This window comes from Gambusia affinis, linkage group LG04, assembly GCF_019740435.1.
Source record: "Gambusia affinis linkage group LG04, SWU_Gaff_1.0, whole genome shotgun sequence".
Taxonomy (NCBI): domain Eukaryota; kingdom Metazoa; phylum Chordata; class Actinopteri; order Cyprinodontiformes; family Poeciliidae; genus Gambusia; species Gambusia affinis.
Window position 1 is genome coordinate 3,827,825 of NC_057871.1, and position 18,091 is coordinate 3,845,915.

Consider the following 18,091-nt stretch of genomic DNA (forward strand, 5'->3'; position numbering starts at 1 on the left):
GGGCCAACCTTTGGCTGGGCGAGAACGTGCTGTAACTTTCATTACTGCAACACAGAAAGGAGAGGCTGAGGGACCTCCCATCGGTCTAATAAAAACACCAGCGCAACACAGTGACAGATCCTATTCCTTATTATTATCTCGGCATGCTTTTGTTAGAAATTAGAGAATGCCTCGTCCCTCATAGATGATTGGTGCTTCTTGTTTACCTGGTGCTGCCGATGAATTATTGAGACGCTATCTGTAGCCTAAAACGGTTCGCTGTTGACCGTTTGAGGTTTTTACTAGGTTGTGATTGAAGAATTCCCATCAAACTGGGTTTGGGGTGAATTCCCAACAGCCCTGTTTAGTCTGCTTTTATCAAACTCTAGTTTGCTTGTCTAGAAAGTCTGGTTTGTTTTGGGAAGCTTGACAGCGCAATTGGATTCTGGTGTAGGTTGAATGCACACGTGGAAGCAGCTATAGTGGACTATAGCTCAGGGCATTCTGGGTAAAAGCAACCAAAGCAAAAGCATGAGTGTAGTGTTAGAGGGAGAAATTGTTTGTGGCTTTTTACCAAAGACAGAAAAGAAATCCAACAACTGCTAATATCTGATGCTACTCTATTTTCGTTTACATTTTGTGAAGAAGGAAATTGTTCTCATGTCGTCTTCAGAGGTTTTCATGTCGTTTCCGTCGATGGGAGTGAACAGGCTTTTCAAGGGGTTTGGTTCGTTGACATAATTCAGTGTGAAAACGAAGCACGGCAGCTGAAATGTTGCAATTTTAATCCCCAAATCAAATCGATTCACCCGGCCTATCAGAGGTGAGAACATTATAAAAGCTATTCCATGAGTTTGATGATAAACCAGACTGAAAAAGCAAAGCGCTCCAGGATCTGGATGACCAGGGAACCTTCCTGGTCTGGAAGGGAGGCTAGTGCTTCGTAATTGATCTTTGGCTCCTGAGGTTCAGCTAGCCATCAATAGACTCCAACTCCTCTTGCGGGGAGGAACATGGAGATCAAGTGTAGCACAAGCTAGGAGGTAATCCCATTCTTCCTAGGCTGACAGAAGCCTCTTTGATGAAACACTTGACATACTGTTTCTGAAAGAACCTCTGAACAAGCGAGGAAGCGGTTAGCTAATGCAATGGTTAGCTAGCTTTTCAAGTTGATGTAGTAAAGAGCTAGTAAAGGTATTTTAGGTGAAACTATCCTGGAGTAATTAGATTAACACTTGGAGCAAACAGTCAAACATCCAGGGTGAAGGATGTTATATTTAAAAATATAAAAGCGTTTTTTTTTGACTGGTGCTGAACGCTGATGTGTTTTATCTTTGTACTCTGAAAATATCTGCCACATATTTTTATGTCAACCTCCCTGTTGTGGTTATGACATGACTGATTAACAGCACAGAGCTCATCTTTGCTACGATATGTAAAAACGCCTCGTCAAACAGCCTAAAAACAAATATTTCCAGTGTTCAAAATACTCATTTAAAACGGTTTGCTGTGTAGAAGCAGTAGTAAATTTTCAAGCTTTTTTTCTGGTCCATTACTGTTTTTTATTGCCAAAAGTGGGAAGTCTCCATTTTTAATCCATTTTCATTACTGGAGCTTCCATTTCCAAGTCAATAATAAAAATAACTGAGCAAAAACCTGCAGCAGTTATAGGATTTCTTCTTCTATGATTCGGCCAACAAAATCTTTACTTGACGTCATCAGCTGGGCTTCTATGGATGAAAAAAATTTACCCCATTCTTTTTTTTAGCCAGCATTATAGAATCAGTTGCTAAATTTGTATTAATGTTTAATAAATCCTGTGGAACGGCTATATCATTTTAGAATAAATTAGAACAAATTGGACCTTTTGCCTTTCAAGGTGCTTTGACTGAACATTACAAAAATGGTTAAATTGGCTTTTCCCATCATTAAAAACTTAAATAAACTTTGTACTTTTGCATGAGTAACAATAGACGTTCAAAACAACCAAAGAGACGATGGAAGTAATATCTGATGTAAGCTTTACTTTCAAATCCTGTTACATTTAGATCTGGCAAGTTGAACATAAAGTGAAACAAGAAAAAAAACAAAAAAACAAAACAAAAAACAAATACAAACCCAAAAATAAAAAGTACAAATGATCTATTTACCAGTTATCGTCACAACCCTGTACAGCCTTAACAATGGAGTAATAAAAAAAAGCTTTGTACAGCACATACCAATCTTTACCAAGTGCCAAAAGTTAAGATAGTTGAGCCTTTTTTTTCTAATCATGACATACAGCCAAACTTAAAGCTAACCGACTGTAGACAGTGCATCTAAATGCAAACACCCGGGAGTCAAGTTGGAAACACTATTAAGTGCTGAAGGACCAGAGAGAAAAACGTGTCATGCATACTTTGAAGTGCTGAGAAGGTAGTTGAGCTAAAGAGAAGGTCATTGTGCTGCGGACAACTGAGCAAACCCCCTCCAGTTATAAACCCCCCCAAAAAACAAGCAGGATAAATGCTTTAAACGACTTGATCCCCGTTTACCTTTTTAAACATCAAACTCAAGCTGAAGGGGACGGGAGGAAGTGCAGCAAGTCATGATTTCGCTGTAAGAAAAGACAGAAAAAAAGCAGACACATTTTTATTCTATTCTACTGGACCCTGACAATTAGTTTGACTCATTCTCAGAAGTCTCAGGTGGTTTCCTTCCACCAAGTGGCACTAGAGTATAAAAGATAAAACAGTTGGGAAGGATGCTCCTTTCTCTCAGGAAACAAACAGGAACAAAACGGGGGGAAGACGATTGCGGCGTCGCTCCCAGAGCGGGACGTGACGGATTCAATCCTAACATCACATCCGGTGGCGAGACGCAGGAACGGTCCAAGATCTTTGAAATTTCAAATTTAACAAGAGAAAAAATTTAAAACAATAACAAAAGCAAAAACAAACAAAGAAACCTGTTAAACAGAAATAATAATAATACAAAAACATTTCAAATAAGGGAATTTGGCTTGAAGAACACTTAGGAACACAAGCGCAATCGATACGTAAAGCCTTTTTAAAAAGAAAATACTTGAACTACGCTGCCTGTTGTCGCCAGAACAAACCTTTCCTTCAGCATTTTTATGGATAAATACATATTCTCATCATCAAAAAAAGTGCAGCAATGTGCAAAATTGGCCAGAACTATTTAGTCTGGGACCTTTAGTTCCCAGGAGGGGAGCTTGACCTCTACTGTCTAATTCCTGCAATTTGTGTTCATTGACTTTTCTCCGATTTCACAGAGGCGCAGCCTTTTGCACCTTCAGAAACGAGCAGAAACTAAAGGGAAGGGGGGCTGATTTGAGTCCCATTATGGATCCAAGTTTGCTCTTAAAAAAAAAAAAAAAAGAATTAAATAAAATGTTTAAGTGCTTTTGGCTTAAAGAGTAACAATAACGAGTGCAATTAAAACTCAAAGGTCGACAGAAGGGGGAAAGTTGGACGAACAGCAGTACCAAGTCGGCCTGCCTAACCGAAGCCGCTCAACGCAACACTGTACAAACCATGGCTTCTCTTCTTCTCTGCACCCTACAGGAGCTTCTCGGTGAGCGTTAGTAGAAAATGTTGAATATGATGTAAAAGGCTCAGTAATAAAAGAACAAAACTGAATATAAAAACACAAAAAATCCAACAGAAAAAGACACAGAAAGGCCACCAGACACACCAGCTTTCCCCCCCTTCACCGTCTTCACCAGAACTGTTCATGCTCCTCTGTATCGCATCTTTTTCATGTACATAAACAAAAATACATTCATTCAAGTCATTTTGGAACAGTTTTTTTTCTTCTCTTTTGTACACAAAAATTACAAAAAGCTCCAAAAAGCACCATTGAATCGGCCTGTGGCGACTCTGGCTGGCGGGGAAGCTCGCTAACCCGCAGCAGGTCGCCTCCACAAAACAGTTTTCTCATATATCTCTTCTACATATGGATGCGTGATACATAGATCTGCATATTTGCTGCGCTGATGTCAACCTGGTCTCAGAAATAATAACAGGAGGTTTGCTTACAGACACACGTAAAGGCGGGGATCACCAAACACCAGAACATCAGGCCTCCCAGTGATTACAGTATACTGGGGGGCTGCACTGCATGCATATGGGGGGAAACATCGTGATTATTTACAGTACTGTGCAAAGGTTTGAAACCCTCAACTTACCCTTAATTGCAGTCATTCCTGACTTTTTTTCAAGCTCTTCTATACATTTTATTCATACCTTGGCTGTTCTTTTGATTGCAAAATAAGATTTTTAGTTTTCACTAGAAAAGTTGACAAATAGAGGAAAAAAATTAAGACCTTAAGCAAGAGCTGCTCACTTTGACAAAATCTTTGGTCGCGAACTTAAACTGGCGGTCTGTGATCTCACAGGACAACATTTGAGTCAAAACACCAGAGTCATAATATTTCCACTCAAATATTTAAATAAAGGTGATCTCATCTCTTAATTAGGAGATGACTGCCAAAATAAGCCAAATAATTACAGTTACAGCACATATAATATTGATTTATTTGGATTCTAAAGCTAAAAAGCTTGAATAAACTCCACCTAAACTTCTTATTGCATAAAATATCTTCCTTTCCAGTAATTCTGCTCTCAAAAGCTGATATTAGCTGGTTGGTTAGTCAGGCTATCAGCTCCATCACTCTGATTGTAAGTAGTTATTTGATCATTTGTGTAATAGCCAGTGCATTTTTGTCCATTAATTTACAAATAAAGCAGCTTCCAGCTCAGTTTTCAGTTCAGACAAACCCGTTGGGTCCAGATCCACTAAAAAAACAAAAAAAACAAAAAAAGAAAAACTAATAAAAAGTATTTATTTGACTGCAAATGCGGTTCAGTCGGGTTGGTTCTATCACTAACAATAGATCTTTGTCTATGCCTAAGAATTGTGTATCTATCCCTTAAGTTTAAGGTTTTCATGCCTTCATAGTTAAGAGATAAACTAATTAATAAAAAACTGATAATTTACTGGGAAATTGAGAATAAAAGCAGCTAAAACTAACAGATTTAAAAAAAAATCTCCTTGGAAGAAAAAAACAGAAGAACTGAAGGTGATTTTTTTTGCACAGTACTGCACACAGCTGCAGCAATGCATATATTGCTATACTTTTAAACACTAGATGACGTGTTGAGATGACCCCCGCTCTAAGATTTTACTGCTTATTCACCTGGGAATACAAAAAACCCACTAATATTTATCTTCTCTGATAATAAATGCATCTTTCTCAATTATAGTTCAGATTGAATATTTTCTATATTTACAGTCACTGCAAAAACACAAACAAAAACAAAAAAGTATTTTTGTCTAGTTAAATATCTTAGTACATTTAAAACAAGACAAAACTAACTTGCAAGTAACTTTTTAGTGAGATGTAAGAGCATGTTTTAAGTCAATAGTTTCTTAATATTTATGTAAAAGTACTTCTTTCACTGGCAGATTATTTCACTTATAACAGAAAAAATGTTGTTATAAGTGAAAAAAAATCTGCCAATGCAACTATTACTTTTAAAAAATCAACATCAAGTAATTACTGGCTTAAAACATGCTACTATATCTTGCTGAAACGTTACGTGTAAGTTAGTTTTGTGTTATTTTAAATGTACTAAGGTATTTATTCTAGAAACTAGGCAAAATTACTTGGTAAGATTTTGTATTTTTGCAGTGTAATCAAATCTTCCAAGCTTTAAAAACAAAAAAAAAAAACACACAACCTGTTGGCTTCATTGTTCCACGAAACCACATTGATTCTGAGACAGAATTGAGATCAGTCAGCAGCAACGCACATCACGCCGTCACCGTTATACAAAAGAAAAGCAACTCAAACAGACGGGAACGGGGCTTGGGGCTACAAAACTATGTACAAGGTTGATAAATAAGTAAGTAAGTAAGTGCATGGTCTGAGGCGTCGCTTTGGAAACGTGACCTTTCAGATGAAAAGCTTTCCCGTCTCATTGGTTGCGTCCGAGTCGCAGCGGTTAACACTTCGGGATATCTGGAGTTCAGCTTCCTAATGACGTCACAGCTAGCTGAAACACAGAAACAGGCATGCCATTTCGATGCATAATAGCAAAGGGACATAAATGCACTAAAATGTAGCACTTGCAATGTCTGTTTTGTCTTTTTTCCCTTCCCCATACCCAACCTTTTTTTGTCAAACGACTAAAGAAAAATATCTATAAAACCGCAAGTTTCATCAGATAAAGCGACTGGGTCCAGGTCATTCAGATGCTTACAAACAGAAAACAAAAAGGTAATAGAGTGTAGTACTTGTAGTAGTAATAATTCAATTGATAGAACTGATAAGAAAAGCAGCTTTTTGATATAAATGCATTTTAGCATGTACAGCGTTTTTCTCTTATAAATGTTTTTTTTTTCTTATTATTTTTCGTCCTTTAATATGTTTGTCTGGTCCAGCTTATTCTGCTGGTCTGATTGGAAATGACGTTGCTCCCGCTGCAGTGGTCAAGAGGTGGAGGAGGGTGAGGTCACACAGTCTTGGCCCTCTCCATCAGTCCCAGGTAGGCCAGGAAGGAGTGCTTGTGGGAGTGGGAGGGCGAGGCGAAGACGAGGGGAGACGAGGCCGGCCGCCATCTTGAGTGGAGGTGTGAGTGGAATGTGTAAAGGGTGGTGAGGGGGATCAGGTGGGCCTGCTCGCCGTTCCTGTACTGCTCCAACACGTGGCGAGAGGAGGGAGGGAAGAGGGAGGGGCTGCTGATGCTGAGGCTCGCGCCGCCGTTGGTGCTGGCCGTCTCCGGTTGGCGGGACCGGCCCAGCGTTAGCGACAGCGCGACGGACTGCAGCGCCTGAGATGCTGTCAGGCTCATGAGGGGGCTGCTGCCACCGCTTCCGGCACTCTTCTCCTCCTCCTCGTCCTCGCCTCCCCCTCCTACGCCTCCATCCAACCCCCCCGGGCCTCCGCTCTGATGTTTCTTGAGGTGGCGGCTGAAGACGAAGGGGTGCGTGGTGGTGAAGGGGCACTCTCGGCAGCCGAAAGTCTGGCGCGGCGCGTGCTTCAGCTTCTTGTGCAGGTTGAGGTTGTCCTTGCGCTTGCAGCTGTACGAGCAGCGGTCGCAGTGGAAGGGCCGCTCGCCCGTGTGCACGCGCACGTGCTCGATGAGCTTGTTGGCCGTTTTGGACAGGTAGCCGCACCGCTCGCACTTGTAGTGGTTGCCCAGGCGATGCCCCCGCATGTGCGCCTCCAGCGAGGCCTGGTCCGGCCACAGACCCTGGCAGATGCGGCAGCGGTACTCCACCTTACAGTGCGTCTTCAGGTGGCACTCCATGGCCGCTGGACGGTTGGTGGAGTAGATGCAAAAAGGGCACCTGGTTAATGCAACGAGAGGGGAGGAGGGAGGACGGACGCCACACACAGAAGCAGAAGACAGCTGAAGGGAAAGTGTACGTTCACAAACCTGAGTGGAGTTACTCCCTCCACTACCGTCTTCAAATCAAACTAAATTAGTGTCAAACGTTTGTGCTACGTTTGAGATGATTTAAGCAGCCGAAAAGTTTCATTTGGGCTGCTTTCATTTTTAAGGTATTAAGGGTGATCTATTATGCTTTGTTGAACATGGTAAGATAGGACTATGGACTATACAAAATATGTAAATTACTTTTTTTTTTTTACAAAATCAATGAGATTTTAGTCTGGTTAGTTCTTTCAGAGTGAACTGTTTTAAGGCCTCCTGCCACTTTAAATCCAAAACAGCTGCTGCTGGCCACACCCCCCAACTCACACATGAAAATGGCTGCAAACAGATGAGCAATTATACATCTGAGCATCTCTGAAAAGCAGAAATGGAGCTTCTTGCACAAGTAAGAATTCACCAAGTGGTTTCTGGATCGTAATTAAACAAGTTCAAAGGTAAAAAATTCATCCATATTTTCCTAAAACAAAAACACTTTTTCTATGTTCATTCAGGAATGTCTTAGCAACACAAACTAAGAGAAGATGTGTCTCCATTACAAATGTACATAAAACTTGTTGATAAATGTCGAAAGACACAATTTCACAATTGCAGTGTTTCCATTAAGCAAGAAATGCAATAAAAATCACATGAGAATAAGTTTGTTCCTGGGATAAGTCATTAAAAATATGAAATGCCATCATCATCCTCCCACTTCCTGTCGTCTTCTTCGTCTTTTCCTCCAGTAGTAACATCCAGCTGTTGATCACATTACTCTTTTGCATTACACTAATTTCAAGAAAGTTGAAAAACCACCTCATCCTTGCACAAAAACCTTTTATCAACAACCTGGATTTATTTATTTTTTTGCAAAATTGCCATGTTTCCATTAAACAAATTTACTTTTGTAATTCCAATTTGCGCAATTATACAGCTAAAAATGATTAACACCAAATGGGAGGAGCTGGTTGACCTTCTCTGACCTTTGGAAACTTTTATTAACATCTTAAAAATGATAGCGGCACAAAAAAATAAAATAAAAATTGCTGCACAAACGTAGCACAAACCCTTGACACCAATTTTGTTTGAATTGAAGACAGTGGAGGGGAGGGCAACTTCACTCAGGTCATTCACAACCAAGTAACACAGCTTGACATTGATTAACAGGAAGTGATGAAGAGGAGGAGGACGGATAAAGGAAAACTGTGTGGAAAATATGCTTGAGATGTGTGTCGGTTTAATGGTGTAAGAATGGAGGTGAGCAGGTGTGAGTGGGGTGTGTGGGTGGAAAGAGTGGGGGGTGAGTGACAGGCTGGAGAAAGATGGGAGCAGGAGGACATGATGGGGGAAATGAAGGAATGAGTGGCACTTACATTTAAATAGCACCTTTCATCTGCTCTGGGCCCCAAAGCGCTTCACAAACCCTGCAGAACAGAATCACCTCAGAAAAAAAACCTCGAAATGATCAAGGCCCTCTCTCCCTCGCTCCGTCATACAGAGAAACACAAACATCTGGCTACGCCCGTCTGTCCGCGCAGACGGCCACAAGTTTACACACACTCATTACGGACAAGGATGTCATCCATTTTGGGCTTTTATTATTCATCTGCACTGTAAAAACACAACATTTTATCAAGTGTTTTCTAGTGCAAGTATCTTACTACACTTGAAATAAGACAAAACTAACTTACAATTATTCCTTAATACTATACAAATTATTTCACCTTTAACAAGACATTTTCTCATGTCATAAAATCTGACAGTGGAACTACAACTTTTTCATCAAAATTAAGGAATTATTGACTTAAAACATGCTACTATATTTTGCTGTCAAGTTATTTGTAACAGGCCTGTCACAATAAATTTTTCTGGATGATAAATTGTCCCAGAAATTATTGTGATAAACGATAATATTGTTGTTTTGAGACCATTATCAAGTAATATAATGCAAGAATGCTATTTTAAAGATCAGTAAACTTTAATTTCTAAAGAACATTTAACATTGAAACTGGGAGTCATTTTAAATATTCGAAATAAATAAACAAAACAACAGAAACAACAAAGAAAAAGGATACTGAAGTCTTAGTAAACAAAATTTTTCTTAAAAAATAAAAAAGAGCTAGTTGAGACCAAAACACCAAAACTGAAAACTTTTGTCATCCAGATTTTGGTAGAAAAGAGAAAAAACTATAAATCATGCTAATGAAAATTATTAAGTTTGTTATAATTTATCTCTTAATTAATTAATTTATTGCTTACTGTTATAATTTAAAAATTAAATTATAACACGTTAGAAGGCCTAACTTACAAGACCTGCTTGTAAGTTAGTTTTGTTTTATTTGGAACTTAAAACTAGACAAAAATACTTGGGTAAATTTGGTGTTTTTGCAGTGTGGAATCTTCTTTACAGCAAAGAAATTAAAAAACAAGACCTGGATGTTAGAGTTAGACTCAACCGGCCTCAAGTTTGTCAGCCGGGTTCCTGAGGACGACTGAGGGCAGCTGGAAGTTTTTTGTTTGAATTTGTAAAGTCGAAGGAGGAAGGTTAAGGTATAAGAAGAATTGCAGATTTAGTTTGGGAAAGTGTTTTGGAGCCATTTTTTAAACAATTGTGCATGAGTAGAAATTATTAAGAGGCCTGAACAGTTTGGATGTTGAGAAACAACCAGCAAGGAAACCGCCCCAAATAAATAAGTTGATTTGTTGAGTTCTAGCAGTTGGTGGTCAAACCACAAATCAAATACTGGTGGATGCGTCTGCAAATATTTGAATCAACATATATAATTTTGACGCTGGATGGATTAAAAACTGCATTTTAAATCTCTTTGCAGATGTATTTTACAAAAGAATTACTGTCAAAGATGGTGGCGGCAGCATCATGCCGAGACATTTTGCCACGTTGAAGAGAACTATGTTTGGTGGAGTCGTTGCAAGGCTTTCCAACCTAAACCATATTGACTGTGAAGCACAGTAGTGGCAGCATCATGCTTAGAGTTCTATAAGCTTATAAGAAAAATAAACAGCCCAAAAACAATGACATTTATACCCAAAACAGTGTATGTAAACTTCTGAACCAAACTCTAAATCCTGTTTTTGATAAAAAAGTTTAAGTTGAAAACTAAATACTGTTTCAAAGTGTTTACAAGTTATATGTACATAAAAGTGATCCCTTTTCTTCCCTCAGTAACCTCTATTAACTTGGTAAAAGTTTGATTTTCATTGCTAGAAATTTGAACTAGAAAAACATTTACAGCAGACAGAAGAAACATGTCAAATATTCCAAATACAGTTGATTTATCCACGCAGTGGCCACAGGAAATCTGCAGCCACTGCAGATTTCCTAACGAGGGGCTTCCTATGCATTCATGTTCTGATCTCTGCAGAAGACGTCAGTGCTGTGACTTTGTTTGCAGCTTCCTACTCTGATCCAGTGGCATGTGATGGATAAGTACATGCTAACTCCACTGATGTCTGCACAGAAAAACACATGTTGAACACAGATTCCTGTTCATGACGTGATGAGGCGGCAGTCGTAGTGACACTTCAATGATTCTGCACATGCACAGACTAGACGAAACAAAAACATGGCTCATGTTGCTTGAAATTAATCTGGAAACGTTACTTTAAAAAATATCACTTGGATGGATTGAAACTTAAGGCCAGCGTCTGTGTGTGGGAAAAGGTCAGTGGATGGATTTGGCTGAGCTTGAGATGGCATAAAATGTGGAAAAGTAGGTTCTTTAAAGTGTGAAGAACTTCCAATCAGAATATTATAAATAAATGTTTGAATATTTATACTTTATAACCCGCCCATAGTAGAAAGAGCAACATTTTTAACAAACAAAGGCAGTAGGAACTGAGATATCTGCGCTAATAAAGTGTGCCTGATTATCTTTCAGGGGTGCGCCAACAGATTTTATATAATCAGCCACTTGGTGAACCAATCCAAGTGTCTGTGTATTTCTGCTGGAATGCAGATTTCAGCAGATATTTTTCTCTGGCATGGCTGTTAGCTGTGGGCAGAGGAACAACAGACCCCGAGGGGAAGCCCATTTCCAGCTCCTTTTCCACTCTCCCTTCTGTTCAGAACAGCCACTGCAGACCCACAGACCACTGTCTAATAAGTCAGACTTGCCAAGGGAAGCTGTCAAGCAGCGAAACTACAGCTTGCATCGTTTGGTTTTCCTGGCAGCAGATAATGAGCAGAGAAGTGAGGTTAACTGATTCGAGCCACATGGCTGAAATCGTCCTCAAATTGACCGTGCATCTGCGATTCTGCCGCTTACAGGTGTCATCTGTTTGGCTCTCGCAGCTCACTCCTTATTTCTCAGCCGTCATGTGTCGCCCTGATTACAAAGATGGTGGCTGATGAAGTGCCTGATTTCGTATAGAAGAGGTCTATCCAGGTTTTGTTTGAAATAATTGGCATCTTTAACCAAAATTAAGCAAAACTTTATTGCAGCTTACGGAAAAGCAAAACGCCGTATGGAGAAACATTGGTAACACTTTGACGGGTTGTGAATAAGATGGTCATGACACCGTCATAAACATGACATAACACCTGTGATAAACATGAGTAAGTCTTCATGAATATTTATGACTGTTGTCATAATGTGTCGTTGGATAAATCATGACACTTTTAATACAAAGTTGACTTTATTCAAAATGTCTTCGTTTTGACAACTTGACATTAACCCAGAAATCAAATCATAATCTGACATAAATTTGTTATAAAAGTATTACTGATTGAACTTTAGCTTTAACATAACATAAAGCTACATAATTTTTAAAGGCAGCATCATCCTCGGGTCTGTTTAGTTAGAAAGTGGCAGAAGTGGAGGGAACCTTTTTTCTTGGTATATATATATATAATTTTCCCTTCTCACCCACCGCGGGTGGTGATTCTTCTTCCTCTTAGCTCGGGTCCTCTACCAGAGGCCTGGGAGCTTGAGGGTTCTGCGCAGGATCTTGGCTGTGCCTAGGACTGCACATTTCTGGACTGAGATGTCTGATGTTGTTCCTGGGATCTGTTGTAGCCACTGTTCCAGTTTGGGGGTGACTGCCCCGAGGGTCCCGATGACCACAGGCACCACTGTGGTCTTCACCTTCCAGGCCCTCTCCAGTTCCTCCCTTAGGCCCTGGTATTTCTCTAGTTTCTCATGCTCCTTTTTCCTGATGTTGCAGTCACTTGGTATTGCCACATCCACCACAACAGCTTTCCTCTGTTGTTTATCCACCACGACTATATATATATATTAAATGTAATCGAGGTGTGGTGCAAATTTTACAGCCAGAGGTTCTGGTGCACTTTGCACAAATGTTAACCTTGTTTTTTTTATATATTTCTTGTGTGAACCTTTATATCTTTTTCTACTGTTACACCTGACTTTCCCCTTCGCAGGACAATAAATTCTGTTCTATTTTATTTAAATCGGGTAGAAATTAAATAATTCAGCTGGCATATCTCTGTTGTAAATCTGTATTTCTGGAGGTTTTTGTATGTGGTGAATTGGAACGACGATGGAGAGGAAGGACTGGTGGAGTTAGGAACCTGTGTCTGTACTTGCTTTCCTTACTTGAGCCCTCCGGAGGGGACGGTGTGGCACTTCTTGTGCTCCAGCAGCTGCTCGGGCGTCTTCAGGAACTTGTGGCAAACGTCGCATTCAAACATCCGCGTGATCAGGTGGATCTGGAGGTGCCGTTCGTACATGCTGCGTGTCTTGCACACAAAGTTGCAGAAAACACACTCGAAGCCTGGAGAGAAAAGAATGACAGGACAAAATAAGTGAAGAAGTAAATCTAGTCTGATTAGATTCTGGATGTGATCTAGACTAGATCTTAGCAAGACTCCCTCCTGGAACAATCAAATGCAGCAAGAACAAAATGTCATGCAAATCCTATAATTCTGACACATCTGTGATTTTATTGATTCTTGTTCAATAAATCAATAAAAAGCTCCCAACTCTATTTTCAAATAGAAATAATATGAAATTAATTCATTCTTTAGGTTCTTTTATCGAGTTTGTTAATTCCATCAACAAACTCGATAAATAAGGCCTTTTATTTACCTTTCTACCCTGAAAACATAAACAAAATGCAAAAGCCACAACAAACGTTATGCTACAATATGCTAGCATAACTTCCCTTTTAGCATAATTACCCTTTCGGTAAAGGGTAATTATGGTTTATTTTTTTATTGATTTATTTTGTTAAAATTGGAGATCGGACAGAAAACAGCAAAAAATGCAGCATTGGTTCTGACGTTTATCTTGTAGTGCGGAAGTCACTACTGAAGGAAGAACACCAAAAAGTCAGAATGTTTAAAAATGAAGCAGGAGGAATCAGAAAAGATGGAGGACGTTATTTTCTACATCTGTCTATATTTTTCTGTAATTCATTCACAGATTATTCCCCCTTTAAAAAAAAAAGCCAGTTTGGGGTGACTCATTTAATACCAAGGAAATGTTTACAGATACCCTGCCTGTGGAGTATACATCTCGTTTCCTCCTGAGCTCTGATAATTTCATTTGGCATGTGTGAACTGGGTTTTAGTGGCTGATTGATCAGAAAAGTCCAATTCTGCCTCGGCCCTCCCCCTTTGCTTGTTCTCTGTCTCACTGGAGGAGCTTGAGCGGTTTGTGTCTTAGTTCCTGCTGCACATGTTGAAAAGCTGGTTGAAAACTTAGAACAAATATAACTAAAGCATAGATTAGACTGATTTTAAATGTTAATAAATATTATTATAAATGATAAAAAAAAAACATCAAATGTGATGTTAAGATTTTATAGACTATAAAATAAAACAGAGCATGTGTTTCCTGTTCCTAACCTTTGTCCGACTTGTCCTCAGTTCCTGATCCCGAGTGACTTCCGCAGCTCGCCTGGCTGCCCGCCGACGAGGGCGGAGCCAGCAGGTTCTTCAGTTCTTCGTTGCCGTGGGCAACGTCCCCGCCCTCCGAGCTGTTGAGCGAATCGCTGAGGGCCGAGAGAGACGATGAGGTGCTCTTGGTTTCGCTGAGGGGACTTCTTGAATTCAAACCTGGACAGAAGAAGGAAGGGAGTGAGAGTTAAAACTCAAGACGACAAAACTGTGAAATAATAACCACATAAAAATTCAAGCACTTTCAAGGATGTTTTCAAACTTTTCCAGCACTTTGGAGATGAGAATAATGCAAATGAACTAAAAAAAGTTAGTTTCAAATCCCTATTATGTTATGTAATTTAACACATTAATAAAATCTAGTGATGGTATTTTACCTTCTACAGCAGAGGTCAACTAAAATATAACTAAATTTTATGTTTTAAAATTTCACACCCACCTGACTGGTCCAAGAATAAAAATTTAACAAAAAAGTTGTTCAATTTCAATAACCTTTAATGTATAAAATATAAGTCATTGAGTCACTAGCAATAATAAATATTAATATCATTGACACAATCCAAACAAATTGTGTTAAGGTAAATGACCTTGGTGTTCAAATTACATCCTTAAACACAATACATAAAGAAAGTCACAAAAAATGTTTTTGACAAGTTTTCTGGCACTTAGACAGAAATAATTTTTCTGATTCCAACTGATCTAAAACAATAAAAGTTTATTTTGATTTCACTTCAGACAAAGTGGAAAAACAATGTCTGTCTTTATTAGATGCACGAAAATATTGGGTTTCATCTGTAAGTAACATTTTCCAGATTTAGGCTTTTAATCAAATGTTAGATTGCACTTTATTACAAAACTATGCACTTTCAATATTAAGCCCTTTCCTAACCTTGAAATTGAAACGTTTTCAAGGATTTCAAGCACCAGTATGAACCCTGAATATAAAATCCAGATCCAAAAATAAATCTGTGGGCTGCATACTGTGCAGAAAATCTATTTCTGGGCACTGCCATTGTTATCTGCATGCACACACACACACACACACACGCCCACGCACACACACACCTACACACACACGCCCCCCCCCACACGTTACCAATACACACATGCAGAATAAAAGCAGAATAAAAGCAGGCAGCCTGAACTGGGAGCCCTGCTGCCAGTCCAATCAAGATGCAGTGGGCTTTTATTGATCCTCTTCTCGGAGTCCACAATTCAGCAAGAAGAGAGGGGGAATTAGACGGAGGAGGGGCGGCAGCAGGGAGGGCCGGGGAGCGCGGGTCACGGCCGAAGGAGCTAAGATGGCGGGAGCATCTTGGGGCACAGCGCAACAAAGGGCATTCACTCAGGAGGGAGTGAATGGAGGCAGGAAGAAGCCTCCAAATGGTTGACCTCTCTCCTTAATACAGGCACACACCAATGTAGAAACGCAGCGGGTCTGCTCTTTCAGGCAGGGAAATTATTCTGGGATGGAGGATGAATGATTACCTTCCATCAAATCTATATATAGCAGGTCATTACAGCTTGGTCTTTGCCGCATTTTTAATAAACTCAACAAGCTTGCTTTACTGCATCCGCTTACCGTCTCTCATTGAGAAAGGAAATTACACCACTTTTTTTCCTTTTTTTTTTTTTTTTAGGTATCAGGAGATTAAAAATACTGCAGCTTCTTTTACCTGAAGTTTACAATAATACACAACAGGAAATGGAGAAGATTAAAGTGAAAAACTAAGAACACTCTGTGATTCAAGAGTTCCCTCTAGAGGGATCTCTTTACAAAATGCTATCAGATTTCAATCAGAATCAGATCTGCACTTGAACTAGGCCATTACAGTGCAAAAATAACAAATCTTACCAAGTGTTTTGTCTACTTTCCAGTGCAAATATCTCAGTACAGTTGAAATAAGATAAAACTAACTTGCAAGTAACGTTACAAGATATATGAAATGTACTAGTTCTATTGGCAGATTTATTATTCATCACATCTTGTTTAAGTGAAAAAATGGTGGAACTGATACTTTTCTTATCTATATTCAAGAATTGTTCACTGTTTTTCCAATTTTCCTGTTATAAACTTTAACATTGGCCATGCAACTGAAGCCTGAAGCATCTCAATGCTAGACATGTCTAACGTTAGCATCCAAAATTCACATTTCTAAAGTTCCATGAAGGACAAATGGTTCCTGAAACACTGGAAAGCTCCCCTTTGAGCTAATCTGACAGTTGAATAATATGAATAACGTTAGAAACAATAAATATATCTGTGTTGTTGAGCCTACTTATTCAATAATTTATCAGAAAAAAGGGTTTTTGAATTGAAAATTATGCTCATTTTGTTGATAGTTTTTGATAAAAATGTAATTAATTAATTAAAGCCCCTGTAATTAGCTCTCTTAAAAATTTTAATTCAGTCCCACCATTAGAAAAACCACATAAAAAGCAGATAACTAACCTACAAACGGCACAAAACAAAAATATAAAAGCAATCATTTAGCAGTACTGCTTTGTTTATGACAAAACCAATTTCTGGGATGTGATGAAACAGATGCAGCAGATGCTTCTTAAGCTCAGTAAACTCAGCTGCACCCTGACAGATGAATCTTCCCGAGGATGCAAAGACGTTTGCTTGTGCAGTTTAAGCTAATTAAAGTTTTTGTACATATAACGGCGGAGTCCATCTTGTTTGAGACAAAGATAAATGCCACAGCAGGCTGCGAGGTTTAAAAGTCGTCCCCAGAGCAGAACCCAGCCTGTCTTCTCAGGACCCGAGGCCTATCGATTCCTCCCCAACAGGCACGATAACGGCCAGCCTTCTCAGATAAACAAGGCCACCACGGACTGCCGAGGACCCCTCAGCTGTCTGGACACTCCCACCCAGCAACACCATCACCCACAACGAGGAGCAGAAAAAAAAAAGAGGAAAAAACATCTGCAATAAAACTGAACAAAGCTGTTTCAGACAAGAAAACGCGTATCGACAACCTGGGACTCAGGGCCGCGGCTCTAAAAGTGTGAGGACGGTCGATCGGACCGGGCTTGTTTGTGTCTTCCTCCCCGTCCTCTGAACTGACCTCTGACCCCGCGTTTTTAAACTCCTGCATCACAACGTTTCTGCTAACAATTCCAGCTTCTTTCACACAGAAATGAAAAACACGATCTGACCTTGAAAGATGATTACAGAGCTGAAAAAGTATTCACTCTTCATGTTTCGCCACAATTGCAAAACAGACACAAAGTAGTGCATAGGATTCAAATCTAGCCTTTGACTAGGCCTTTCTAACACATAAAAACATTGCACTGTAGCTTACAACTAGGGTTGGACATTAATTATGTCATTTATAAAAATTTGGACTTATTATAGTCACGATAAATTCCAGTTAATGTTTAAAATCCCCTAAAACTCTTTGTATTGCTGAGATTATTTTTATAATCTTCTTCAGCTTTTTCAATAAGTGTATCAATAAATGCCAATACATTTAAAAATATGGTTAAAGGCAGTTTCAAAAGTGAAACTGTGAAAAACTTCTCAAACAAAAAACATGTTTTGTGAGGAACATACACAATATGTACACAACATCTGAACCTATATTTTCTTACAGATTTCATTTTCTCAAATCACTTTCTTTTATTTTTCAGTGTTTTTGTTACAAAAGACTTTTTCACATTTTATTTATTTATTTTTTTCAAATTAAAATTTTTAAAAATATTTTCTTTACTTGCAATAATATTAGAACAAAATTCTCCCCATAATCAGCCTGGTATTTTGTTTTATAACTAAACTCTGCTTTATGGT

General features: G+C 39.1%; 1 protein-coding gene across 1 annotated transcript in view; it reads right to left on the reverse strand.

Moving 5' to 3' along the window:
* Window positions 1–1,983: 1,983 nt before the first annotated feature.
* znf827 (zinc finger protein 827) overlaps window positions 1,984–18,091 on the reverse strand; it is a 96,084-nt gene continuing 79,976 nt past the window's right edge. Inside the window, 3 exon segments of the mRNA XM_044114662.1 lie at window positions 1,984–7,335; window positions 12,995–13,172; window positions 14,248–14,457. Coding sequence (XP_043970597.1) covers window positions 6,498–7,335; window positions 12,995–13,172; window positions 14,248–14,457 — 1,226 coding nt within the window. The 3' untranslated portion in view covers window positions 1,984–6,497.